This window comes from Lipomyces oligophaga (assembly GCF_038497815.1).
Source record: "Lipomyces oligophaga strain CBS 7107 unplaced genomic scaffold V1516scaffold_4, whole genome shotgun sequence".
NCBI classification, from domain to species: Eukaryota; Fungi; Ascomycota; class Lipomycetes; order Lipomycetales; family Lipomycetaceae; genus Lipomyces; species [Lipomyces] oligophaga.
In genome coordinates, this window is record NW_027117788.1 from 526,677 (window position 1) to 550,799 (window position 24,123).

The following is a 24,123-nucleotide window of genomic DNA, read 5'->3' on the forward strand; positions in this document are numbered from 1 at the left end:
TCACATATCAATTAAGATTCGGAGTCTCGGCAGAAACAAATCACAAATGGCTATCGATTGATAGCATATTTCTGATGAAGATGGAAAATCGTATCAAGATAACTCACGGCCAACTTCAAATAGTCTTTATCGAACCATAGAGACCTTCTCCGTGTACTATACAGTCAATGGTATCATTAACTAAACAAATCAAGCTCAATCCTAGCTTGAGACAGTTTCGAGTATACAAATGAAGATATTTCCAAATTCCAGTTGCTTGAAGGAGCAAATCACGGTGCTTCAATTCATGATTGCATTTCACGAGCTTGTCAATTTAGAATCGATTGGTTGCTCATGCCGATCAAAGGAAGGTATGTCGCCCGTGCAGAGACCGTTGCTTAATTACCCTTAATGAATCAAGCTTGTTCCTGGCAAAACTCAATTTGCTTAACTTTGCTAGGTATCGGTACAACCGCCGGATCGCTCGTTTACTATTGGTACGGCTTGTGATAGCTTGTCCTAAATGCACGTAAACTTACTCATGAATGTAAGCTATTGAAAGTATATTTTACACAGTTTATTCAGTCTTATCTAGGATCCTATATGCGCCGAAATAGGCAGTTACCAATCTACTTAGTGGCTGAAAATAGAGCTTTCTTTATGGCTAACTGGTAATAACATACATTTGTGCCGAATGATTTAGTGATTGAAGAGCAACCAAAATTTTCAGATTTGTTCAGTACTGTAGTTCAAATCTACTTCCATTGTATGTGATATTCTAAAATCTTTATTTTACTATTCTCATGATTATCAATTTTTTTCCGATCGATAAATATTGGATATCTCTGTTTGACTTGCTCCTCTTCAAAGAAATGAAGTGCGATGATTCACTGGATATCTAATTTCACGGAGACTGAAATTATTTTTATGCAACAATTGATCTGTTATAGAACACAATAGCAGATTAGAAATACAACATAGTTATCATTTTGATCGTAAGTGAGTAGGACCCGAAAATTTGTTCACGGTTCAACTTTCTTTGACTCGATTGGCTGAATCAACATTTAAGATTGGGAGTTGATTCAGATTTCTCAAATATTTCTTGACCTTCTCTTTAAGTTCTCCAGATTAACTTGCTTAGTTTGCTTTTTTAGCGGGATTGGGGGCCACTCTTGCCTTCGCCTAATTATGAATATGAAATGGACAAGCTTTTTAGAGCTGCTATGCCTGCGCGCATTTAGCGGTTACGACGTTAAGAGCGGTCAAATCTAGTTTTGGTTCATCTGTGCGTTCTCTGGAATTTATATTATGTTTGCTGGTGGGCTCACACACGGTTGTTTCAAAGAGCGGGAATTATTTCCGCAATTACTCTTTCGAGTGGTCGATTTCTCTTTTCTGGATAAATTGATCACATTCATTAGGAGAATCTCTCGCGCGAATCTCTGGATTTGCCTTGCAACAGATTGTGCGTTAGTTACCACTCAATCCACATCAAATTTGTATTTGTATTTGGAGATACATTTCCTGGTCAATGAATCCAAAGAGTTAGATATTTTCGTATAAAATTAATTTGCTGTTAGCACGCCCTGAGCGACAGGCCAGAGCGACTTACCTCAGCGTTTGCATTAATTTTAATGGGTTTTCTGGAGCATTTCCTGATCTTACATTTTCACTTTTCTTTTTTTTAATATGATACCTGAGATACATTTGATACGGTGATACAGTGGTATTTTGTTTCCTATACACTGCCAACATCAGGAATCTTGTCTGTACGATTTCAAAACTGATCACAGACATACTGAGCAAGATGTAAAAAGTTGAACAAACCAATTGAGATCTGATTTTCAACGGTTTTGCCAGTCTTGATTTAGATGTATTAGATACTGAATTCTTATTGAGATAATTCTTCTGCCTTAATTCTCTCCAGTCCTGATCACAAATTAATTCCAAATCCGACTATGGTTTGTTGCTATCTGGTAGAAGCAACGTATATGCTGGTATATCGCATTCAGCTGCCCCTTGCCGATCAAATAATCTTCTTGATAGTGATACCCTTCTTAGTTCAGCTTTTGACAGCCTGTGAATTGATGCAAGCTGTGTTGCAAATAATTTCGTCGCGGACTTTTCATCATCACATTATCTTTAACTCTACTTTGCGTTAAATTTGCCACGTGCATTTCGCTGACTATTCTTTGTCGCTATGAATATTTTGTTCGTTTTTTTTGTCTCTGAATTCAGATTTTTTCCAAGAGTTTCTGGATATTTTACGGATTCAGTTTTTGTCCCTGCATCATGGACAAGCAGATTCCCAGTTCAGTTCTGTACTTTTCGTACTTTCGTCCCATTTCAGATATTCTTGCGCTTAGGTTTTAGCTCAGAGTATATCCCGCAAATCAATTCCTTTTAATTTTGCTTACGACAGTCTTTTCCCACGTGTACAATATTCTGTCATTGATAATCTAGCAAGTTGCAATTGTTCGTGAAGTCTGCGCTGACAGATCGAAATGATTCATTCCAATGGTCAAATCCAATCTGTGGTTGTGGTACTGTGCATACTGACCACTTTAAAAAGTTTCTAATCTTGCGTTCTGATAGGACATAAAAGTACTTGTCATTGACTTTACATGATTCGCTAGAGACGTTTGTGGCTACTAAAATATTCTACTTGGAGACGTATAAAGGTCATGAAATATCTCTAGATATAGATTTACGATAGTACTTTTGATCAATCCAAGCGTCAGTTACTTTACCTATAAATTGCAATGGTTTCGCCTATCAAGAGGACCGCAATTGCTGCAGCCGCTGCCTGCGTATGCGCTGCGTTGCCGTCTGTTTCCGCTGAACTCGATGTCTCCGATCAGAAAACAGGAACAATTGCCGATGTCAATCATATTGTTTTATTTATGCAAGAGAATCGAGCTTTTGATCACTATTTCGGTTCGATGCCTGGTGTACGCGGATTTAAAGATCCAAATGTCTTGATTGGCGACAATGGTCTCCCGATTTGGTACCAGTAAGTTCAGTTGTGTGATCTGATCAAGACAATCAAGTTGTACTGATTTGTTGCAGACCTACTGGTCGAGATGACGTTGAATATCTTCTTCCCTTTTATCTGGGAGAAAATGCTACTTACAAGGCTGGTATTCAGTGCGCTTATGGTGGATCTAATGATTGGACTCCCAATCATGCTGCCTGGAACTTCGGTGCTATCAATGGATGGGTTACCAACAATTCCGAATATACTGTCGCTTACTATCGTCGTGATGACGTACCTACTCACTTCGCAGTCGCTGATGGTTGGACCCTCGGCGATATGTATTCTGAATTTATTATTGGTCCCACAGCTCCTAACCGTGCTGCATGGATTTCTGGCACTTTAAATATCGGAAACGTTCTGGGCGACTCCAAGGAGATGGGAGGCCCATTCATTGAGAATTGGGTCACACATGGAACTTGTGAGGAGAAGGATAATATCACGTTTAACTGCTTCCCATTGAACTGGACTACCATTCCTGAACTTTTAGAGACTCAAAATATTTCTTGGTTCACCTACAGAGATGCCGACTCTACTAATGATGATCCTATGTACTATTTCGAAAATTATCTCAATTCCAGCCCAGATGAACCGCTTGCTCGGAAGGGTTATGCTTATGATGGTTTCCCGGCCTTTTTAAATCAAACTGCTAACGGAACTCTTCCCGAGGTTTCCTGGATCATTGGCTCATTCCCTCTATCTGAGCATCCCCCGAACACGCCTACATCCGGAGCTTGGATTATCGAAAAGACAATTGAGGCCATCACTCAATCTCAATACGCCAATGATACTGTGATTCTGATTTCGTACGATGAAACTGGTGGTTGGGGAGATCATGTTCCTCCCTTCGTCTCTCCCGAGGGAACCGAAGCCGAATGGTCTGTTGATTACGAAGATTCCAGCGAATATGTTCCTTCTGGGCCAGGTTTTCGAGTTCCCTTCTTTGCCATTTCTCCCTGGACACGTGGCGGCTATGTTTTTACTGAGCCTTCTGATCATACTTCGCAACTACTTTTCCTCGAGAAATGGGCTGCTGCAAAAGGAAAGAATGTGTTTCTTGAAAATATTTCAGCGTGGCGACGTTCTCACATGTCTGATTTGACGAATATGTTTGACTTTGAAAACCCAGACTATTCACAACCTACTCTAACTAACGTTTCGTGGCCCGCATATTCTGACGGCGCTTATGTTGCAACCGACAACTGCCAGAATGATAACGAAGGGTTAATTTTCCCTCCAGTTCCTTATGGAAATCAGACTATTGAAGATTCTCTTTGGACTGAAGATGGATTTAAGCCTGTCCGTGGATCTCTGACAGAGGGTCGTTATCTTACCTTTGTCTCGCAAGTCGACAATCAGTATTACGGTCTTGCTAGATATCATACTTCAACCAATCTTCACTCACTTGTTATTGATGACGATTTCAAGGATAAGAAGCACCGTTTCTATTTACTCCAGCAAGGCGATGCGTTTTCCAAAAGGTTTAAGCTTCGATCTGCTATTGGTGGATACATCACTGCGAAAGGTCTGTTCAATCCTGACCATGATCAGGCGGCTATTTTTACTATTGAGTTTACTGCATCGAAAGGGTACAGTCTTTATTTACCGTCCAAGGGGTATCTTGCGCTATCTGCTGATGCCTTAACTTGGTTTTGGTCTGACGACGTTTACTACTACAGTGTGATGTCTGTTACCTACAATAACTAGATTTAGTTAACAAAAAATGAATTAAAATAGATTACGATTGTGAAATAATCAACCTTTTGCTTATTTTTGTGATTATTGGTGAGAATATAATAAAACTGAGATATGGTCTTAAAACAGAGAGCTAGTTTAGTCAGTGTAAGGATAGGACAGCCGCAGGAGGCTGCGTAGTCTAAAGTATGGGCTTAGGGCTGGAGGTGCATCCTCGAGTGGCTTTGGCTAGGAACCTAGAAATCGGAATGAAAATGCGCGTTGGACGTGCCCAAAGAAATAGTCAGCACTTAGGAACTTAGCACCTATATCTTAGTCGACGTGATACTTGGGGGTATTGGACTTCTGGTAGCATTTTAGCTCAGAAGCATAATTGCTACTGTCGTACTTGGCCTCCGGTTATAGCGGATAGAATGGCTAGTGCCAACAAATATGCTTCTGTACCTGGGGAGGAAGTAGAAGATGATTTAGCAACTCCAAATTCGTCTCGCAGTGGATCCATAAATTTAGAATTGAATTCTCAAGCGAATTTTCCTCGAACAGGAACAACTTTGAATGAATCAGACCTAGTTTCAAATCCGTGGCCGAACAGCTCTGTGGAAATGGAAGGGTATGCACCGAGCATTCATTTACATTAACAATATTTGAACTAACGCTCCGCAAGATCTAGTACATTAGAAAATTCACAAAAGTCTTTGGGTCTGGGAGAGCATGCTGAACGCTCTTATGATTTTGCTTCGCAGGACAGATTAAATCCTAGTTCAGCTGCAATAGGGGATATGGGAGCTACAACATGGCATACCGAGCCTGGAATGCCATTTATTCCAGTTTCCAGATTCAGCGTGGAAAGTGCCTCGACAGTCAAAGGAATTTCTAATTGGGGTATTGATGGTGCAAATACAGTTGCGTATGAGAATTTATCCACGATTGATTGGGTTAACGAATATCGAAGAGAGAGAACGTTCAGAGGCAAAATCAAAACTTATATTCCTGAATCTGCACAACTATGGTTCATATTAATAGCAACCGGACTTGTTGTTGGAGCACTAACGTCTGGTATTGATATAATTGTGAATTGGCTTGCAGATGTTAAATTAGGTTACTGCCATTCACAGTTTTATCTCAGCCAAGAAATATGTTGCTTGGGCGAAGACGATATGGATTGTTCTAATTGGACAACTTGGAGCGAAGCCTTCCATTTACCTTTGGCAGGGGGATATATCATTGATCTTATATTCTATATTCTATATGCTTTGATATTTGGAGCTACTGCAGCCTTTTTGGTCCAGGAATACGCACCGTATGCAAGTCATAGTGGTATTCCAGAGATTAAGACTATTCTAGGAGGCTTTATCATTAAAGGATTTATGGGATTTTGGACTTTGATTATTAAAACTCTTTCGACTTGTCTAGCTGCTGCGTCGGGCTTATGGTTTGGCGGAGAAGAACCTTTAGTTCATATTGCCTGCTGCTGCGCAAACTTATTGACTAGACTTTCTCCCATAATTACCAGGAACGAAGGTAAATTTCTAACTTGCAGGTTGGAAATGTTTCTGACTATTTTATAGCTAGAAAAAGAGGAATTTACTCCGCTGCTGCGGCTGCTGGAATTGCAGTAGCGTTTGGAGCTCCTGTTGGCGGTGTTCTATTTAGTTTAGAGGTATGTGAATTTCTTCTTACCAAGACGGTCCCAATCATTGATTTTTTATTTAGCAAATGTCCTACTACTTTCCCGACAAAACATTGTGGGAGAGCTTCGTTTGCGCCATGACTGCTTCAGTGACCTTGCAACTCATAAACCCTTTCAGGTCTGGTAAATTAGTTATTTTTCAAGTCCCTTCAACCAAAACATTTGAACGATTCGAAATTTTTCCGTTCATTCTACTTGGAGTGTTTGGTGTAAGCAACAACTTTCGGGTTTTTAAAGTTGATATCAATTAACAAGTTCGCAGGGGGTAATGGGTGCATGCTTTATCAAAGTGAATATGGCCATTGCTTATTGGAGGTCGCGAAGCCGGATTTTCGATTATCCACTTGCGGAAGTTGCAGGTCTTAGTATTTTGACAGCTTTTGTGAATTTTTTTAATCCGTTCTCAAGATTACAGAATCTGGAGCTAGTTGCAGATTTATTCAAGGAGTGCGGCAATTCTTCGCCCTCTTCGACTTTTCTGTGTTCGCCCGACTCCGAGACACGGAATATATTACTATTATTACTTGCATGTCTAACTGGATTTATCTTTTCTGCAATCACCTTTGGAACCATGATACCTAGCGGGATAATGATGCCTTCAATGACAGTCGGAGCATGTGCAGGCCGAGCACTTGGTATTTTAATTGAATCATGGCAACAGCATTATCCAAAGAGTATTGTGTTTCGCACTTGTCCTATCGAAGGTTCATGCATTAATCCTGCTGTGTATGCTATAGTTGGGGGAGCTGCTGCTCTAGGTGGAGTCACCAGATTGACAGTATCGCTGGTTGTGATTATGTTTGAATTGACAGGTGCTTTGGGATACGTTCTTCCAATTATGATTTCGTTGATGGTTGCTAAGTGGGTGGGGGATGCTATTGACCATAATGGAATATATGAAAGATGGATACAGTTTAGAGGATATCCTTATTTGAGCAACAATGTCGGAGTTCCAATTCCGGATGTTACTGTCGACGAAATCATGACACCTGCAGCACAACTAACCGTTCTTACAAGTACAGGACATACTATCGGTCACCTAGAGGAGCTTTTGCGCTCGAATGAATATAAAGGTTTCCCGATTGTCCAAGACCGCGATAGTTATGCATTAGTGGGATATATTACACGAAGTGAATTGAAATTTGCTCTGCAACAAGCTAAGACTATGCCCAGGTTTTCAGTATGGACTCCATGTCTATTTAGTGGCGTAGTTCCTTCTGGAGCAGGTGCTTTTGTTGATTTTAGGCAAGTAGTGGACAATACGCCGTGGAATATATCTTATCGTAGCACATTACTACTAGCTACAACAATGTTTCAACAAATGGTGAGTGGTAAAATTTCTTTGACTAGATGTGGATTAACTGACTGAACTTTCTAGGGTCTTAGATATCTTCTTCTCACCAAAAAGGGAAGACTGGAAGGTATGCTGATGAAGAAGGATATCTGCGCTGTACAAATTTCCGATTAAATCAGCCATGGTTAAGAAATTTTTAATCTCCCTTGAGGCCATCGTTTGAAGTTTTCCTGAATTCCAGCCCATACACGATATTGCATCTGAATATGCAAGAGTCAAGTTCATTTGAACTAGCATTTTAATCCAGATTTTACTAAATAAAACCCCCATCCACTGCATGATGCTGAAACTAGGATGAAATGGATACGATGCATTCTGTTTCGCTTATTTGAAAGTGAAATTTGTGTCCTTTTGAATCATGGACGCTAATTTTGAACTAATCTGCTAATTCAATGCAGACAAATTTTTACTGAAATTCATCTGTAGCTGGTTATAAGAAGTAGGAACTAGTAGAAAATAGTTCTGAAGCGTGTCTACAGCAGCGCCAAAAACGTTTTTGACTATTTTAATGCAAATATCGTTTGTGAAAGAATAAAATATCAAGTAGAGGTTGGTAAGCGATTACATCAGGCAATTTCGTAACTTCTGAAACAGTCATATGGTAGAAAACAGCATATGCAATACTCCGATTCGGTATAGACAATTCTCAGGACCGGATCTAGCTATTCACAAATCATATTATCTTATGTTGCTGTATTACTGAAGCTCCTCATGAAGAATGCCTTAGTGCAAACTTCTGCGAAAAAATCAAGTGATAGAATGAGGTGAATGACAAAGAAAGATGCGATTGTTTTGCAAATTGGAATTTTTTCCTATTATTTCAACCGTGTTCTCGCCGATTGAAATCATGGACTCATAAATCAAAGATTGCTAGATAGATTAAAAAATGGTTCAACTACACTATTATTAGCTGACTTTAAATAGACTCTTTGAAATCAAAAATCTTTATGGGAGCCAAATATGAGCGATAGCCGCTAATTGAATTATTGGAGTAGTAAAATTAATGATCTCTCTTTCACTTAGCTTAAAAAGTCTGAGAAACATCCCTGAAAATTCCGTTGACATCCGCTTAGCAGTTTGAAACCGTTATTTCGTACTCTCTTTTTGCCGTTTACTATAAAGTTTTTGAGAGTTTATGTATCGGCTAAGTCTTCTGTGTTGGTCCGTTGAACCCTGAGAAAGGGTTACAATGCCGCTCTTCTTCCGATAGTTAAAAAAAATATTAGGTTTCCGCATAACGTCGAGTTTAGCTGCATCAGAGATTGTGTGCGCTACGATACAATATCGCACGTCCATTCAATTTACAATATTGTTGCAGACACTGTTTTTATGCTTCACGATACCAAGATCTATGTTTACTAATATCCTATTTTACAAGATTTTCGTAGTCTAAAATGAACAGATAAACTGGATATTCTACAGTAACACATCTCGAGCGACACAAAGCGTAGCATTTGTGCCTCCGAAACCTGAACTATTAGAAAGCGCATACGCAACTTCATGCTTCTGAGCCACGTTAGGAACATAGTTACAATCAAAATCAGGAGATTCATCCAACTGATCCAAATTGATTGTAGGAGGAAGTACACCATCTCTCATAGCAAGAATAGTAAATACAGTCTCAATTGCTCCAGCAGCACCAAGTAAATGTCCTGTTGCACCTTTTGTACTCGAAACATTCACTTCAGAGGCAGCCAACTTTTGATGGCCTGTCTGCAGAATAGAAGACTCTCCCGATTCAACACCTTTGAGAAGCAGTCGTCTAATAGCTTGGTTTTCAGCAGCATCGCCCAAAGGAGTTGAAGTAGCATGTGCATTGATATAGTCAACTGCCTCTGGAGGTATTCCAGCCTGTGCAATCGCACTTTTCATTGATCTGAATATTCCATCACCATCGGGGGGAGGGGCGGTAATGTGATGTGCGTCTCCAGATAGTCCATATCCAACGACCTCGCCGTATATTTTGGCACCTCTATCAAGAGCATGGTTAAGCTCTTCCAAAATTACTGCGCCAGCACCTTCGCCCATTACAAAGCCATTTCTATCCTTGTCAAAAGGTCTCGAGGCGGCAATAGGATTATCGTTGAAAGATGTAGACAATGATTTTGCTCGTGCAAAGCCTGCTAATGAGTAAGGTGAAATACATGCTTCAGCTCCACCTGCAACCATTATGTCCGCATCGCCAAATTTGATAAACCGACTTGCATCACCAATCGAATGAACACCAGTAGTACAGGCAGTCGTAACTGAATGATTCGGTCCTTTGAAACCGTACTTCATCGAAATAAAACCTACAGCCATGTTGAGAAGCATACGCGGAACCATGAGCGGAGAAACCTTACGGTAGCCCTATAAAGCGTCAATTTTGGATGTTGGTACAAGGCATCCAGTTTAGTTTTCACAAACATTTTTTTCGAACGAAATCACACTATCATAGGTATCTTCGATATTTCCAATTCCAGTTCCAAAACATATACCCTGATAAATGTTGGTCAAAATAAAAACTTAGGATTTAAAGGGCATTCTCAATCTTACAGTTCGTAGCTTATCTTGTTCAGTTGGTGCCATGAAATCTGCGTCTTCTAAAGCTTGCCTTGCCGCAGACATTGCGAACTGAGTATAACGTCCCATACGTCTCTCGTCCTAGCCATATTAAAAATTGTTGTGTACGAAGTTTAACATATCAAAACCTTACGCCACGTTCAAGCCATTCCGAGGAATTCCACAAGCCCTTCGCTATTCCTTCAGGACCTTCCGGGACAAAGCCGGCGACTTTATTTGGAATAGAATCAAATCGATTGTCGCCGCGATTAATCGTTGTGACTAATCCAGATTCACCAGCAAGCAGTCGTGTCCAAGAATGATTCACTCCTGTTTGCAGTCAGCCAAACAGTCAGCCAAACAGTAAAAAACCATGTTTTAGTAATTCTTGCTCGGAAATTATTTACTACGAAGACACACAGCTTGGATTTCCAATACAGCATTCTCTGTGACGCAAGCAAAAGAGCAAAGGGGGATCAATACCAACACCAAGAGGAGTCACAAGACCTAAACCAGTAATAACTACTCGCCGTGCCATTGAAACAAGCACGATATATCTTTCCTGATGAAGTAATTATCCAAAAGACACGTCCAGATCGCGTAAGAACTTCTAACTAGTGATTCGGACAGCCGATATCAAAGAAATTTGCGGGGACTTCCCTAAATTATGGCAGCCGCAGAGGGCTGATGCTGGGAGCCGGGCGTAAGACCTGGGGCGCTGAACAAGTGAAAAGCTCCGTACGGAGAAGGTGCAACAGTTGGACCGGTCTTCAGAGAGATTGTGACCAACTTGGCACTAACGCCAGCCTGGCGTTTGCTTGCTGGCAAGAATACCTTTCATAGCTAGGAGATAACTCCGTGAGTCGAATTCAGGTTTTGGTACTTTCCCCGCTGAATATGTAAAAGTACGTCCCTAAATCCGAATCTCTTGTTGAGTGGCGATTAGATGAAATTGTGTCTTACGGGATACTCTAGAAACCTGAAAAAAATATTTCAAATAGATAATATGTGAAAATTAATTTGCATAAGTCCGGCCGCGCTTATTATGGAATTATGACTCTTTGTAAGCGTTATAGCCTGGCGATAGGCACCTCCAACTGTTCTAGCATGTTCGCGAACCCCTCGGAAGGGTCTATGTCTGTCAGCCTTGTCATCGTCATCGTGGTCGTCATCCTCCCAAGAGCCGCACAACGCTAATATCGGCTCAATTGGCACGAGGAGCCCTAATGCTTCTCCAAAGTTCAGGGACTTACTCGAATCCGTCAGAAAGATGACGGGCTTTCGTAGGTACCTGTCAGTCTATATAACGACCTTGAAGTCCCTTCAGGATTCTCTTAATTCCATTATTATTTATATTTTTCAACCCTTTTAAAGTATACTTTATACCTTAAAACTTTCTATATCTTACTTTACCTATTTTATTCTTTTAACCATCAATAATGCCTGTTGTTATCCAGCCTGCTATTTTTGATTTCTTTGACACAGTCAACAATGACTTTGGTCCTACTTCTCGTGGTCCTTGCGGCCATAAGTCTAGGAGACCTTTTGGATTTGGCCCTCCTCCATTTGGGTTTAATCATCATCCTCCGCCTCGACACGGTGATGCGACTGGTAACGCTTCTTCGGGTCCAGAGCAGGAGTCACGAGAATCCCACGAATTTGTTCTCCCCTTTGACGATAACTTCTTCGATGCTCTGAGTGAGGGTTTTGGTCCTCGACGTGGTGGATTCGGTGGACGTGGTCGTGGCGGCGGACGTGGACGTGGTCATCACCATGGTGAATCTCGAGAAGATCGTGAAGCTTTTCATAGTGATTCACACGGTGAATTTCGTGAAGGACATCGCGGCAGACATCACGGAGGACACCGTGGCGAGCACCACGGCGGTCCTAGACATTTGCGATTTGACGAGAACTTTGACTTTGCCGTACGGCCTCCGTTCGGATTTCCTGCACCACCACCTTTAGCAGATGCTGCTGTGAGAGCTCCTCCAGCTGCAGATCTTTCTTCAAAAAATATCGATTTTGTTCCAGCTATCGATGTCATCGAAACTGAGACTTCTTTTCTAGTTTATGCTGCTCTGTCTGGAGTCTCTCCAAGTGCCATCTCGGTTACGTTTGATTCTAATGCCAATGACATGGTTTTGTCTGGTGAATCAAGCAGACCAGATGGCTTTACAGAAGATGATCTTCTTATTTCAGAGAGACGTGTTGGAAAGTTTCAGCGTCGCATTCATTTCAATCCTTCTGTCAAACTTAATTCAGACGAAATCTCTGCAAAATTTCAAAATGGACTTTTAGAGCTTGCTATCCCCAAGATTTCTGAGGCGGGTACTCGTCGAAAGATCGCGATTGAGACCATTGCTAACCCCAGTGAAGACTGGATTGATGCTGCCTCTCCATCAGGTTCTGAAGTTGTAACACCTGAGAATGCATCTGATCTTACTATTATCAACGCCGAAAAGCTCGATTAAGCGTACTTGTTTTGATTTGTCTTGTGCTTGAGGGGTTATCAAATGGTTCTGGACTTGTTTGTTTGTTAGTTTTTTCTTAATATGTGTTTGAGTTTTAAAGTGCTTGTTATCTTTTGTTTATTGTTTTTAGTTTTGTTTTCTGTACCAAATAATGAAAATTACATATTTACAAGTTCAAAGTATAGTTACAATCATGTTCCAGCACGTTTGTGGGAACACTTTCATACGCTCATGATAGTCCATTAATGCGAAGGGCAGATATATTTTAATAATGATCAATTGCGACTGAGGGCATTTCTGACGATCTCCCAATATTGAGGTTCAACATAATTCATGAGTTCGTCTTTGGTCAGCCAGGCGTAGTCCTCGACATCGGAATCTGGGCTTGGTTGTACTCGTCCATTAAAAATTCTTGACTTCAAATAAAACACCTAAAATTATTAGCCGTTTGAACGCGACAAAACTGTAGCACTAAATAATATTACTTTCGTGTTGTCACCAACGGTCTCCACAAGAGCGGGTGCTTTCGAAATGAGAAACGTATGGATATTGACGCCAGCAACCTCTTCCAAAACTCGCTGAGAGCAATCATGAAGTGCTTCATCAGATGCCAAGTCAGAAGATGGAAATTCCCATTTACCACTTTTAGTCTTTGTGACAAAATACAGAGTTCTGTCGAGTTTGCGCTCCAAGCTTTTAACATCGTTCTCTTCGTCGGCTTCGGTAATTCGACTATTAGGTATAATTTTTGCATAAATTCGGGCTGATTCTTCCGTTTCACGTTCGACAACACGCTCCGGAATAATGATTTCCTGTTTATGACGTTGATCTCGGTTAAGGACTACAAATTTGTCCTTGGGGTTCAATTTCGGCTGCGCAGCCCGGAACTCACTCTCCGCAAGAGAGCCCTTGGGGAAGTAGAAATTTGATGGAAACGTTAAAGCCATACGCTGGTGCAATTCAGATTGATAATTGTAATAACTCTTCTCTAGAGGGGTCAAGTCCGGCATGATAAGAGGAGCTCGGCTCAAAATCATCCCCGATTTGATCTTAATTGTACTCGTCGGCAGTTCATTCGCTTGTGTAGCCAGTGTCCGCCTATTTAGCCATTGTGAAACCACTTTCGTCAAAATATCTTAACCACTTTGTTAGTCAGGGGAAAAATACATGTCTGATAACATACTTGAAGGTAAGCAGACTTGCGATCGAAAGGTTCCGATATATCCCCTCTGCATAATGTCTCAATTAAACGAAATTTCCGTATAATTACTAAAAACTTTCAATTGTGCAGTAATGTACTTCACGTAATTTGAAATTTGAAATCTATTTTTCTTAAACTCAAAATACTTTCCTGATTGTTCAATTTGAAATAAAATTATCGCGGTTAACCTATTCAACAGTTGGATTTAATACCTTATGTTTACATATTTGGCCCAACGCAAAGGCTTTAGCTATTCGTAGCGACAGCCTATTTACCAAAGAGTTTATTTGCTCTTACTCAATTGTGTCTATTGTAGTAGTCTCAATATAGGAACTCAATATGGTTCTGCTCCTTCTGCAGCAAAAGCGTAATGATTTGTTTCAGGTTACAGTATTGAAATTGTACTTTCAGAAATTGAAGTTGAAGGTTGGATGAGTACGAGAAGGTAATGGTTTGACTAGTAACAAATACAACTTACTCTTATAGCGTCTTGGCCAGTATCTTCGCCGAAAAATTATTCATTGTTGGGCTAATTATTTCAAATAAATTCGAAATATTTATGCTAAATGCTCTAGTGGAATCATAAAAAATACCCTTACCCGCAGAAGCGTACTGTAGTCTGTTGCAAGCTGATGAACCCTGTAATTTGGATGTCAGTTATAAGTCATATAGCTCAAGCATTATAATTGGATTCGGTGCTTTAGCTCCATCTGATAGAACCATATTCAGCTCACATTTCAGTTAGTCATTGTGTACAACACTCGCTGAAATTGTATATTGCATGCCTCTTTCAATACATATGTCGATATCGTTTGACCTAAGTCTTTTGAAATTGAAACTTTGAATATCTCGACTTGATTGCAATAGTGCATTGGCCAAGAGCATACTAGATCAAAAATATCAGTATTTATTAGAGCTGCAAGTATGGCTCGTCTGAAATTAGTTATATTGACCGTTCTTCTACTTATTCTGCTGATAATTGGAATGCGAGAGTCGTTTCTAGTCCTGAGTCTCCCCTATATCAATGGTACACGTCATTTGCAAGATACAGTCGACAGCAGGCTTGGGCCAGCTAAGGTCGTGCATGCTGATCATCTAATCATTGTTACTGGCCATTCCATATGGAATGGTCCATCTAAAGGGAAAAAGAGTGGTATTTCAGAAAGTGAATGGTATGTCAAGAACTCTGAGAATAGCTGACGGAACTGACACTTAGTGTCAAAGGACGCTGAAAGAATTCCAAAAAGGACAGCAAAATACATTTATTCAACATATAGAGACAGGAATCAAATTAGCCTCAGAAGACACTCATAGTTTGCTTATCTTTTCGGGCGGACAAACTAATAATGCCGCCGGTCCTCTCAGCGAGGCTTTAAGCTATTACGTATGAAATCTCCAGATCAGGTCTTTAATTCTGCTAATTTTGATTCTAGAATTTAGCATTTTCCCGAGGCTTAGTAGTCGAGCCTTTACTACAGCGCATTACAACAGAAGAATTTGCGAAAGACAGCTTTGAAAATTTGCTTTTTTCTATCTGCAGGTCAGTTCAATACCTAGGCCCTAATAATCTTAAAGCTAATCTGAATAGATTTGCCGAGTTTACTGGTCATTATCCATCTAAAATTACAGTCATCAGTCACGAGTTTAAGAGAGCACGTTTTATAGACTTACATAGATCAGCCATTAGGTTTCCGCTCAATACGTAAGTACGGGAGCTTTGCAAATGATCTGGCTGAACTAGACGCTTAATGAAATCTAGATTTTATTTTAAAGGCATTGATCCTCCTGGTGAACCACCACTTGATGGTGAACAAAAGAATGCAGTTGTACCCTTTACCATGGATCCGTACGGTTGTACTAATGAAGTTCTAATTACCAAAAGAAAGGATCGCAACCCATTCCGAAGAATTGAACCCTATTACGTTAGTGTGAGTAATGATTATTCTGTTACAGGAAATAGCAGCTAATGATTCGGATAGTGTCCTGCTTTACGCAAACTCCTTCTTTATTGCAGTCCATCCGGCGCAATGTTTGAAGGCTTTCTCCCATGGGATAAATGAGTCGCAATCATATCTTACTTTTGCGAATTTTTAATCGAAAACGATTTTAAAAGCTTTTTGGCTTTTATTACTGAATGAAGACAATTCAATATATTGCAGGATATACATAAATTATCCAAAGTTATCTCCATATTTACAAAATCGACACTTTTGAATTAATGTCTTTCCAGCCTGGGCCAAGTAAGCAAATAACGAACTACTCATCTTTCCGAGCCAAGCGAGGAAACATGCGCTGAGTATGGAAATTTGTGGAGTTCGCCCCAGATTTCGGTCTGGGCTATATAACGTAATGATCAGTAAATGCAGCTAGCGTCTAAAGTGCCTATTTATATTAAAAAACTTACAGTTTCATAACAGCTGACTACTTCCTTTTGAAGTGACTTGCATTCTTCAGCATGTAATGCAACACTTGCCCAGCAACTAAAAAGATCGTTCATCAAAACTGCACAAGGGTTTTTCTTCACCGGGCCAACACTGCCAGTCTTTGATTTTAAATATGTGATAGCATGGTTTTTCCCTGACCGCTTTATTGGTCGTCGCCCGCTCATACTGCCAACGAATTATGACAAATAATTGAAAGGTGAGGTTCAATATAAAATCTCGAGAATGTGTAGCTGTGAGGAAAATTAGGAATCCTGAATAGACTTAGCCGCGAAAGAATTCATCAGCTTCTGCCAGTTAGAGTAAAAGTAGGAATAGCAAAAGTAAAAATTTGTAAACCTGTAATAATATAATGCAGTCTCACTTCTCGACTTTCCCAGTCACCGAAATACATAGTTTGAGTTATCTGTTTGTCACCGAACCTCTCTCATATTTCAAATGAAAAGATTCATTAGCGTCAGGTCTAGGGTTGTAATTGTAGATTTATAAATATTTTTAGAGAATTCTAATTCAAGAGCTGTAATGGCTTTCTGGTTGGGAGTTTGTCTTTTACTGAACTTCTCAGTTCGCCACTTCATGTGGCCGTGCATTTGTGTCCGGTTCGAATCTTGTGGTTGGTATTCCAAATCATATGAGTAGTCTATGTATTTGTATACCTTGAGATTTGGAATATTCTTGAGTAGAGCAATCTAGCAGAGACTTCCTTGCCTCGAGATGGCGAAACGGGTAGCATAATTGTATGAAGAGTTGTGAAGGGTAATATGTTGGCGAGCAACTGATATTCAATTTTTAATTCTTGGATCAAAACTTTGAATATAGTGATGAATCTAACAAAAATATAGCGACTTGGAACTTGAATTCTTTTAGGAGAGTCCGAGTCTCAATCTAAAATCTAATTAATCAAAATTATGATAAAATTATGATATCGAAATCTAAATTGTATTTATTGATATCTATTACGACTTGCATAAATTTCTCTTATTCATAAACAGTACACTAAGTCACGATGTATTGTCTATGATCATTGTCGCAGTTGAAGACTCATCTATCTTTAACGGTTATAATTCCCTGTCTGTCAGATCCTCCACTGCTATTACGGCCTCGAGACGAGCCTCCACGCCCTTTAGAATGATTTTTGTATCGAGCACCAGCCTTTTTTTTTGAGTTTTCCATTGGAGCTTGGGCTGTTGCCGACTTGTTTGATTGCTCCTGTCGTCGAATATCAGCCTGGACTCTCTCACTTTCAGCTTTCCACCAAGCTTCAAATGCTTCTTCTTCTTGAATCTCTACTATAGACTTTTTCTGTGTGGCGCGTGCAATTGCACGTTCTTTCTCGATTTGCTCTTGTTCTATGATCTCTGCTAGCGAGAATTGAGCTCCAGATCCTGGCGATAGAGCAGAAGTGGATGCTCCTAGCTTGAAGCTACTAGGTGAAGGATATAAGTTGCTTGCCTTTTTTCGAGTAGGGGTAGAAACATAAGTTGGCGCGCCGACTGAAGAACTGTTGGACGATGGAGTGGTAACCGTACTACTTGAAGCCAGTCCTGGAGTAACTGTAACACTAGAAGTTGTCTTGACTGAAACCGGTGTACAAGTTAGACTTTGAGATACAGCACTCGCAAAAGAAGTCTGTGGTCCAGGATGATATGACGAGATGTTGCTATCAACACCTCCTAAACTTATCGATCTATGAGCTGGAGAAGGGGTAGAATGAGCTCCTTTCTGCCATGGGGAGAAATTTATTGCAGCCTTCCCTGTTTCGGATTTTTGAACTGCCGAAGTTTCGATTTGCCGTTGCTTTTTGCGATCCTTTTGCGAAAGTTTTACATGCTCTTCCACGACTGGCACTTGATAGATAGATAAAACTGGTATGTTCTCCGCCTGAGGACTTCTTGAAAGATCACCAAACGCGGATTGATGGGTGAGTTTGTCGATTGTTTTACTTGGCGTATTGGATGCGTTCAAATTCTTCTTTTGTAACCCAAGTGAAATTCCAGACACTGTTGAAGAAGGTGAAACTTTGGGTCTTGATTTGGATTGCGACAGAATATCTTTAAAATCAATTGCGCTTCCTTTCGAAGTAATCGAGGCCCAGGCAGCTCCATTCCGACTTGAAACCGAATTCATGCCATGACTGATGATAACTGGAGTATTAGACCGACTTTCGGAAGTGACTGAAGTAATTGAAGAGCTTAATAATTCTTCATTGTCAGTGGTTGAGTAGGTTCTCTGTTGAGAATACATCTGACGATCCAGTTTCCCAAAATCATCTACTGAAGGAATAGTGTTCTTCTCAGACGGAGATTGTCTCGAATCCAAAGACATTCCTTCCTCCTCCATATCGAATATAAAGTCGGACTCTGTATTACAGGGTGTAAAAGCTGGACTGGACATTTGCGACTGCACACTAGAAACAGCATCCTTTGCAAGCCTGGAAAGTCGCTGCGACTCCTCCAAATTTTTGTTTTTATTCAAATTAATGAATGACTTTGGAAACGACTTGGGAGCTGACCCGTAACTCGAAGAAAAGGACCTAGGCAAAGACCCAGTAGTAAACTCCTCCAAGCGAAGATCACGCTCTCGCTTTCTTTTCTCCACTAAACCTGGATGCCGATCTTCAAGCAATGTAAGCAGTAGACCGGACTTACTAAGAGGAAGTTTCTCGACTTGGTTACAACGAGTGGCTTCCTCGAGCTTGCTCCAGAGAGATTGGTCTAGTTGCAGTAATCTACCTCGCTTCGCTTAGAACATTTTTATGGTCAAACTGAATTAAACTAACCTGTTTTCAAGCATGCCCTCTAAGTTTGTAATGATGTATTGCATTAGAGAGGATCTTAGACCATCTGCAGAATAAAAATCTGCTTCCTCTAGCAGACTCCCGGCAGTTTGCATGTTCACTACTGAATATTAGAGCTTTATCCAATTTACAATACACATTAACTGACCATATTCACGAATAACACTTTGACAGAGTTGCGCAAGTTTGGGAATGAGCAGCTCAGTAGCTACTGCCATAACTTCAACCAAGAAATCCAGGAAATCCAACAGTGACTCAGCATGGACTGTCGAAAATAGCATTAAGTCTTCCTTTCCATAAATAAAATCGAGAACAATTTTAAAAATCGAGAGTCGAACATGTTTCATGTCGACTGATTTGTCGCCCAGAGCATTTTGTGATTCTGGAAATTCACAATTGTCAAAACTTGGCTGAGGAACAGAAGACCATCTCGCAGCTATCAACGCAGAAAAAAATTCTGATCGACAAGCCAAAATAGCAGAATGACATCGAAGAGCTTTGCCGTGTTTCAGCTGGACGATTAAATCACCCCATTTTTCCGACCTATGATCTTGAGTGGCCTTATAAAAATCGTGAGATAGGGAGAGTGCTGATCGATTCGAAATATAGATAGCTGTGGATAAGGCGGAAATTTTGAGAAGACTCGATAATCGAATAAGATCTTCTTTGGCCGAAGAGAAACGTTTGGGAAGCTTTGATTTTGCAAATCCATCCCATACTGGAAGAACATGATCAGTGTAAGAAAAATACACAAGCAGTAACAAAGAGATTATTCCAACTTTGTTAAATCGTAAAATACGCTTGTCACCAACAGAGCAGCATTCTATAGGCATGTTGCTCGATTCGGGTCCGAAGGAAGAGAGTATCTGCATGAGGACTTCACTTCGACTTCCAATAATGATGCGATGAACAGGAATCAGCAAATCTTCATTTTCATATGATGACAAATACAAATCATAATTTCCTTCATTTGCAGTTGCCAAATCACGGAAGTAGATTCCTAAGATGTCGATCAATTCCTCATCCTGAAGTAGCTTTAAAGTACTCTGGAATGTATGTGGCAGATGATTGCCCCCGCTCTCCGTGCTACTTTGGGAAGATAGAGATTCAATATCAGACAATTCCACTTCCGATTCACCACTAAATGAAAGCAACTCCTCTAAAGAATCTGACAGCTTAATGTTATCTATTTCGATCAAAGGAGGAATTGAATCTGATCTAATAGCAGCATATGCACCGAAAAGGTTTCCTCGAACTGAGACTACTCTCGTGAGAAACGGAATACGTCGAAACTTGAACTCGGACATTCGACCATGCGAGTCTTTCCTCGCCAGTCGCTTATTCCGGATCCAAACACTTCCAGAAGCAGTACATAAAATAATTGAACCATCTTGGCCGGCATCAATATCTCGAGCAGCCAAATGATTGCGTCTCAATGACCAAATCTTTTGAGGTTTCACTAATCTAGTCAAAGCTGAGGCCTTACTAGTGCGGAATTGCTTTTGGTCCAACCTAAAACTATAAATGTCACCCAATAATCCTAACGCATAGATACTTGAATCTCCGGCAACAATCTTGATGATGCTATTTTTCCTGAAAATTGCTCGCGGTCGAAACATTGCAAAGTCGCCAGCAATAATTTCAAACGGAAAATGCACTTTGAAATGTCCACCATTCATATAAACAATGACGTCGCCATTTTCCAATAAACAAGCAGTAGCACTATCAGTAGCAGCAACCATAACGACCGGATGAGGCAATGAGACAACCATTCGTGGTATCAATTCTATATCTTGTCCATCCTCAACCGAAAATCCTAACTGTCCAGTGTTTTTGCCCCACATGAATAAGTCAGAGTTCGTAAATGCAACAGAATGAATTCGTGATACTGCAACTCCCACGACATGCTCCTTCTTAATTCCAGCAATAACTTTTCTTGGAGATGGCTGAAATTGTTCATCTTTCGATTTTCTACCTTCAGTAGAGTACCCCAGCTGTCCAAATTTGTTCGAACCCCAAGTATAACAGGAACCATCCGCAGTCAATGCTAAAGTATGGTCCTGCCCAACCGCTACTTGCACTACTTGAACTGAACCAAATTTAGGCAGATTTTTGAAAGTAAACTGGGTTTGATTTGAGTCCAAACCTAATCTACCATTGTTTCCAAATCCACATATGTAAAAGTTATTTGTAGGATCAGTGGTAAGAACGACCGTATGCAGTTTAGACATCTGAACATCTCGAATTCGAATTGGAAGGAATCTCTCATTTGCAGGGGGATTCGTGTCTTCAAATGTCCTTTCCAAAATGATTCGTTCTGGATTGGTGCGATCATCACCGTCAGTGAAACCTAAAGTATTATTTGCATTTGACCCAAATGTGAATAACTCGCTACCTCCTTCATCTGGATTTAAGGGAAGCGGATTTGTACCTTTCAATGTTGAGTTGAGCACATCAAAAGGTGAATAGCCTTCCCGATCTTTAATACGAATTGTGTCACGTAGAAATGAGATAATAAGTTGACCAATTGCTAGATTTCCAGCATATAGAGCTCTATGAAGTGGAGTCCAACCGCTCTCATAATCAGCGATAAGAACGTCAATTCCAGGAAATTCCAACAAAGCGCGGACAAACTGAATTTTGTTCTCCGAACAAGCGAGATGAAGTACAGTTCTCCCATACTCATCCGTTCTGTTGACATCCTTGGCAGTAAGGTAGGTAGACTGCTTGTTCAATCCTCCACGCCGGGAAGGAATAGCATGAGTTCCATTCGTTATCGCTCCCTCCAAGGCGGAGCGAAAACCTGATAAATCATCTCGATAATAATGGTTGAAAAGGATGAAGGACATGAAGATTCTAGTTCACCAGTCTGAGTAAACTCAGCTTTAGAAACGCTCCAGTTTCACAAAAAAAAAAAAAGGCTAGTACCTACGGTACACAAGCTGCGTCGGAAAAAACCGATGTTGCAAGTCGGCTGCCTTTATATCTTGGACTTTTGGTGTCCAAAATTCGAATAGATTCCAACAAAACAGTAAAGGTAAGACGGTCAGAGATGTACCGCCTTATTTGAAGATCCAAGCAGCTAGCCAAAAATCTTCAAGGAAATATGTATAACTAATACCTTACTAGAATACTAAATTCAGTAAGGATCGGAAATAACAAGAGACAGTAACGCGTTGTCAATTCTGGAAAATAAGAGTAAAAAGTCGGCGTTAGATAGTTAGATGTTACCAAGTGCTATCAGATGAATGGATTGATCCCTGGAAGTAAAAAGCCAATATAATGTTTCTAACCCAAATACCTCGAGGAGTATTTACAGTGCAAAAAAAACTGAATGAGATCAAATAGGCAATGTGCTACACTGGCCCCCAAGGACTCATTCTGCCTTCCTACTCCTCTGTTCCTGATGTAGTCTACTCGTAAACTGAGTTGGCAGATATAACCCTAAACCCATACATCTTATTCTGAACAATTCTGACACAGGCAAGTGGATTATCGATATAACTTGGATTGAAAATAATATCTATGTTCTATTGAAAAAAAAATCTAATACTTTATGGTAAAGGCCAATATCCGGGCAGTAAAAAATGCATTTTCTCAAGCATAGACCTTGAAATTTGCGTTGGAGACGTTGAGACGGCAAATCTCATTGAACCTTCAAGGTCTGTCCCTACCTTGCCGGCGAGAATCTCTGGCTCAAGATGATCAAGGATCGCAGCCGTAAAATTGTGAGCATTCTCCGAGTTGGCCTGAATAAATGTCAGTGATAAACTCAAACATAAGTCGATTTGAGAATAAAAACATACTTTCAAATGAGAAACAACAGTTTCAACAGTGACTGCTTCTTCGCCTTCTCTCCAGGCATCATAGTCAGTAGACATGCAGATCATTTGGTAGCTACAAAATTAGAAACAATTAAGAGTGACCAGAATACAAAACATACCTGATTTCCGCTTCTTTCGCGAGCTTTGCCTCAGGAATGGCCGACCTGAGCAAATTAGATTTAATCAAATCGTAATCTAGATTGCACCTACATATTGATAACTGAGCCGCCAAAGCTTCTATACATGTGGCTTTCAGCTCGAGTACTGAATGCAGGACCCTCCATGCAAATAAGGGTGAGATCTTTTCCAGCAGTCTCTTTCGTATGGAGCTTGACACCCTTTTCCGTCAAAACAGGAGCCGCTTTGGCGATTACTTTGGCCAGAGTTTCATTGAAAGGATCTCCAAAGCCGACATGGCCAACCATACCTCCTTCGAAAAAGGTGGAAGGTCTGATACCTTTGGTTCTATCAATGATCTGGGTTGGAAGAACGAAATCACGAGGGCGGATAGGTTCTTGCAGACTACCGACAGCCGAAAATGCAATAATTGCCTTCACTCCGATGCTCTTGAGAGCAGCAATGTTTGCGCGGGAGGGTACCTCTGAAGGATTGAATTGATGATGCACACCATGACGAGCAAGAAAGGCGATTGGAAAGCCAGTTTTGGTTCGCGATATGGTGATTGGAGACGAAGGATGGCCCCATGGAGTACTGACAGTCAATCTAGCAACGGGAGTCAGAGTTTCCAGATGGTAGAGACCAGTCCCTCCAATAACACCGAGAAGGACAGGTTCTAATGAAGTTTGTCAGAGTCTCACTTTGTGTACTAGCATTTCATCATAGATACCATTGAAAGTAGTAGGAAGATCAGCCATTGCGAACCTACTAATATAACCTGCACAAAAATATGATTATATGAATATATTCTAAATAATTATTCGGTAAAGCGCGTTTTCAAATTGCTTAAAGGCTATGCTCCAATTCCGACGGTTTGCTCCATATTTATCCATCACTCCAATTGAGTACATCAAATCCTCCACGAGCCAGCCAAACAAAGCTCCACAGTCTCGAGCCGCAAATCACACTGACACCTTGA

General features: G+C 40.5%; 9 protein-coding genes across 9 annotated transcripts; 4 read left to right on the top strand and 5 right to left on the bottom strand.

Moving 5' to 3' along the window:
* The first annotated feature begins 2,564 nt into the window (after nucleotides 1–2,564).
* On the top strand, nucleotides 2,565–4,829 carry V1516DRAFT_332033 (phosphoesterase family-domain-containing protein). Its single transcript, XM_066918906.1, has 2 exons — nucleotides 2,565–2,992; nucleotides 3,049–4,829. The coding sequence occupies exons 1-2, from the start codon at nucleotides 2,742–2,744 to the stop codon at nucleotides 4,718–4,720; spliced, it is 1,923 nt and encodes a 640-aa protein (XP_066777311.1). The 5' UTR covers nucleotides 2,565–2,741; the 3' UTR covers nucleotides 4,721–4,829.
* Nucleotides 4,830–5,121: 292 nt separating this feature from the next.
* V1516DRAFT_664238 (chloride channel) lies at nucleotides 5,122–7,866 on the top strand (the record flags this gene model as incomplete). Its single annotated transcript, XM_066920577.1, has 6 exons — nucleotides 5,122–5,318; nucleotides 5,373–6,229; nucleotides 6,277–6,368; nucleotides 6,422–6,607; nucleotides 6,661–7,722; nucleotides 7,777–7,866. The coding sequence occupies 6 exons, from the start codon at nucleotides 5,122–5,124 to the stop codon at nucleotides 7,864–7,866; spliced, it is 2,484 nt and encodes an 827-aa protein (XP_066777312.1).
* A 1,302-nt stretch (nucleotides 7,867–9,168) lies between these two features.
* V1516DRAFT_624065 (thiolase-like protein) lies at nucleotides 9,169–10,831 on the bottom strand (the record flags this gene model as incomplete). The annotated part of the gene is made up of 5 exons (XM_066919646.1): nucleotides 9,169–10,101; nucleotides 10,159–10,230; nucleotides 10,288–10,395; nucleotides 10,448–10,623; nucleotides 10,777–10,831. 5 exons carry the CDS (start codon nucleotides 10,829–10,831, stop codon nucleotides 9,169–9,171), a joined length of 1,344 nt encoding a protein of 447 aa, XP_066777313.1.
* Nucleotides 10,832–11,633: 802 nt separating this feature from the next.
* On the top strand, nucleotides 11,634–12,937 carry V1516DRAFT_674970 (HSP20-like chaperone). Its single transcript, XM_066922169.1, has one exon. It carries the CDS (start codon nucleotides 11,733–11,735, stop codon nucleotides 12,762–12,764), a length of 1,032 nt encoding a protein of 343 aa, XP_066777314.1. The 5' UTR covers nucleotides 11,634–11,732; the 3' UTR covers nucleotides 12,765–12,937.
* V1516DRAFT_674972 (mitochondrial 54S ribosomal protein mL46) lies at nucleotides 12,857–14,189 on the bottom strand. Its single transcript, XM_066922170.1, has 3 exons — nucleotides 13,948–14,189; nucleotides 13,250–13,899; nucleotides 12,857–13,195 (listed from the first exon to the last, which is right to left on the bottom strand). The coding sequence occupies exons 1-3, from the start codon at nucleotides 13,997–13,999 to the stop codon at nucleotides 13,040–13,042; spliced, it is 858 nt and encodes a 285-aa protein (XP_066777315.1). The 5' UTR covers nucleotides 14,000–14,189; the 3' UTR covers nucleotides 12,857–13,039.
* Nucleotides 14,190–14,623: 434 nt separating this feature from the next.
* Nucleotides 14,624–16,186, top strand: V1516DRAFT_674975 (uncharacterized protein). The gene is made up of 6 exons (XM_066922171.1): nucleotides 14,624–15,137; nucleotides 15,190–15,349; nucleotides 15,399–15,505; nucleotides 15,554–15,667; nucleotides 15,725–15,893; nucleotides 15,945–16,186. The coding sequence occupies exons 1-6, from the start codon at nucleotides 14,890–14,892 to the stop codon at nucleotides 16,023–16,025; spliced, it is 879 nt and encodes a 292-aa protein (XP_066777316.1). The 5' UTR covers nucleotides 14,624–14,889; the 3' UTR covers nucleotides 16,026–16,186.
* Nucleotides 16,015–16,868, bottom strand: V1516DRAFT_674977 (uncharacterized protein; the record flags this gene model as incomplete). The annotated part of the gene is made up of 2 exons (XM_066922172.1): nucleotides 16,370–16,868; nucleotides 16,015–16,302 (listed from the first exon to the last, which is right to left on the bottom strand). Coding segments are annotated over exons 1-2 (281 nt in total), but the record flags the coding sequence as incomplete, so codon positions are not given.
* A 579-nt stretch (nucleotides 16,869–17,447) lies between these two features.
* Nucleotides 17,448–22,052, bottom strand: V1516DRAFT_664243 (uncharacterized protein; the record flags this gene model as incomplete). The annotated part of the gene is made up of 3 exons (XM_066920578.1): nucleotides 17,448–19,134; nucleotides 19,186–19,303; nucleotides 19,352–22,052. 3 exons carry the CDS (start codon nucleotides 22,050–22,052, stop codon nucleotides 17,448–17,450), a joined length of 4,506 nt encoding a protein of 1,501 aa, XP_066777318.1.
* A 656-nt stretch (nucleotides 22,053–22,708) lies between these two features.
* V1516DRAFT_674985 (nucleoside phosphorylase domain-containing protein) lies at nucleotides 22,709–24,040 on the bottom strand. Its single transcript, XM_066922173.1, has 5 exons — nucleotides 23,875–24,040; nucleotides 23,238–23,820; nucleotides 23,147–23,191; nucleotides 23,010–23,100; nucleotides 22,709–22,952 (listed from the first exon to the last, which is right to left on the bottom strand). Exons 1-5 carry the CDS (start codon nucleotides 23,900–23,902, stop codon nucleotides 22,758–22,760), a joined length of 942 nt encoding a protein of 313 aa, XP_066777319.1. The 5' UTR covers nucleotides 23,903–24,040; the 3' UTR covers nucleotides 22,709–22,757.
* Nucleotides 24,041–24,123: the final 83 nt, after the last annotated feature.

Bases quoted from the DNA above. Each gene is read 5' to 3' on its own strand.
- V1516DRAFT_674975 (XM_066922171.1), top strand. From the start codon at position 14,890: ATGGCTCGTCTGAAATTAGTTATATTGACCGTTCTTCTACTTATTCTG. The intron at 15,138-15,189 runs GTATGTCAAGAA...TTAGTGTCAAAG, and splicing joins GGTATTTCAGAAAGTGAATG to GACGCTGAAAGAATTCCAAA. The intron at 15,506-15,553 runs GTCAGTTCAATA...TAATCTGAATAG, and splicing joins TTGCTTTTTTCTATCTGCAG to ATTTGCCGAGTTTACTGGTC.
- V1516DRAFT_674985 (XM_066922173.1), bottom strand. From the start codon at position 23,902: ATGGCTGATCTTCCTACTACTTTCAATG. The intron at 23,101-23,146 runs GTATGTTTTGTA...CTAATTTTGTAG, and splicing joins GCGAAAGAAGCGGAAATCAG to CTACCAAATGATCTGCATGT. The intron at 22,953-23,009 runs GTATGTTTTTAT...ACATTTATTCAG, and splicing joins CTGTTGTTTCTCATTTGAAA to GCCAACTCGGAGAATGCTCA.
- V1516DRAFT_332033 (XM_066918906.1), top strand. From the start codon at position 2,742: ATGGTTTCGCCTATCAAGAGGACCGCAATTGCTGCAGCCGCTGCCTGC. The intron at 2,993-3,048 runs GTAAGTTCAGTT...GATTTGTTGCAG, and splicing joins GGTCTCCCGATTTGGTACCA to ACCTACTGGTCGAGATGACG.
- V1516DRAFT_674972 (XM_066922170.1), bottom strand. From the start codon at position 13,999: ATGCAGAGGGGATATATCGGAACCTTTCGATCGCAAGTCTGCTTACCT. The intron at 13,900-13,947 runs GTATGTTATCAG...AAAGTGGTTAAG, and splicing joins GCAAGTCTGCTTACCTTCAA to ATATTTTGACGAAAGTGGTT. The intron at 13,196-13,249 runs GTAATATTATTT...TAATAATTTTAG, and splicing joins CCGTTGGTGACAACACGAAA to GTGTTTTATTTGAAGTCAAG.
- V1516DRAFT_674970 (XM_066922169.1), top strand. From the start codon at position 11,733: ATGCCTGTTGTTATCCAGCCTGCTATTTTTGATTTCTTTGACACAGTC.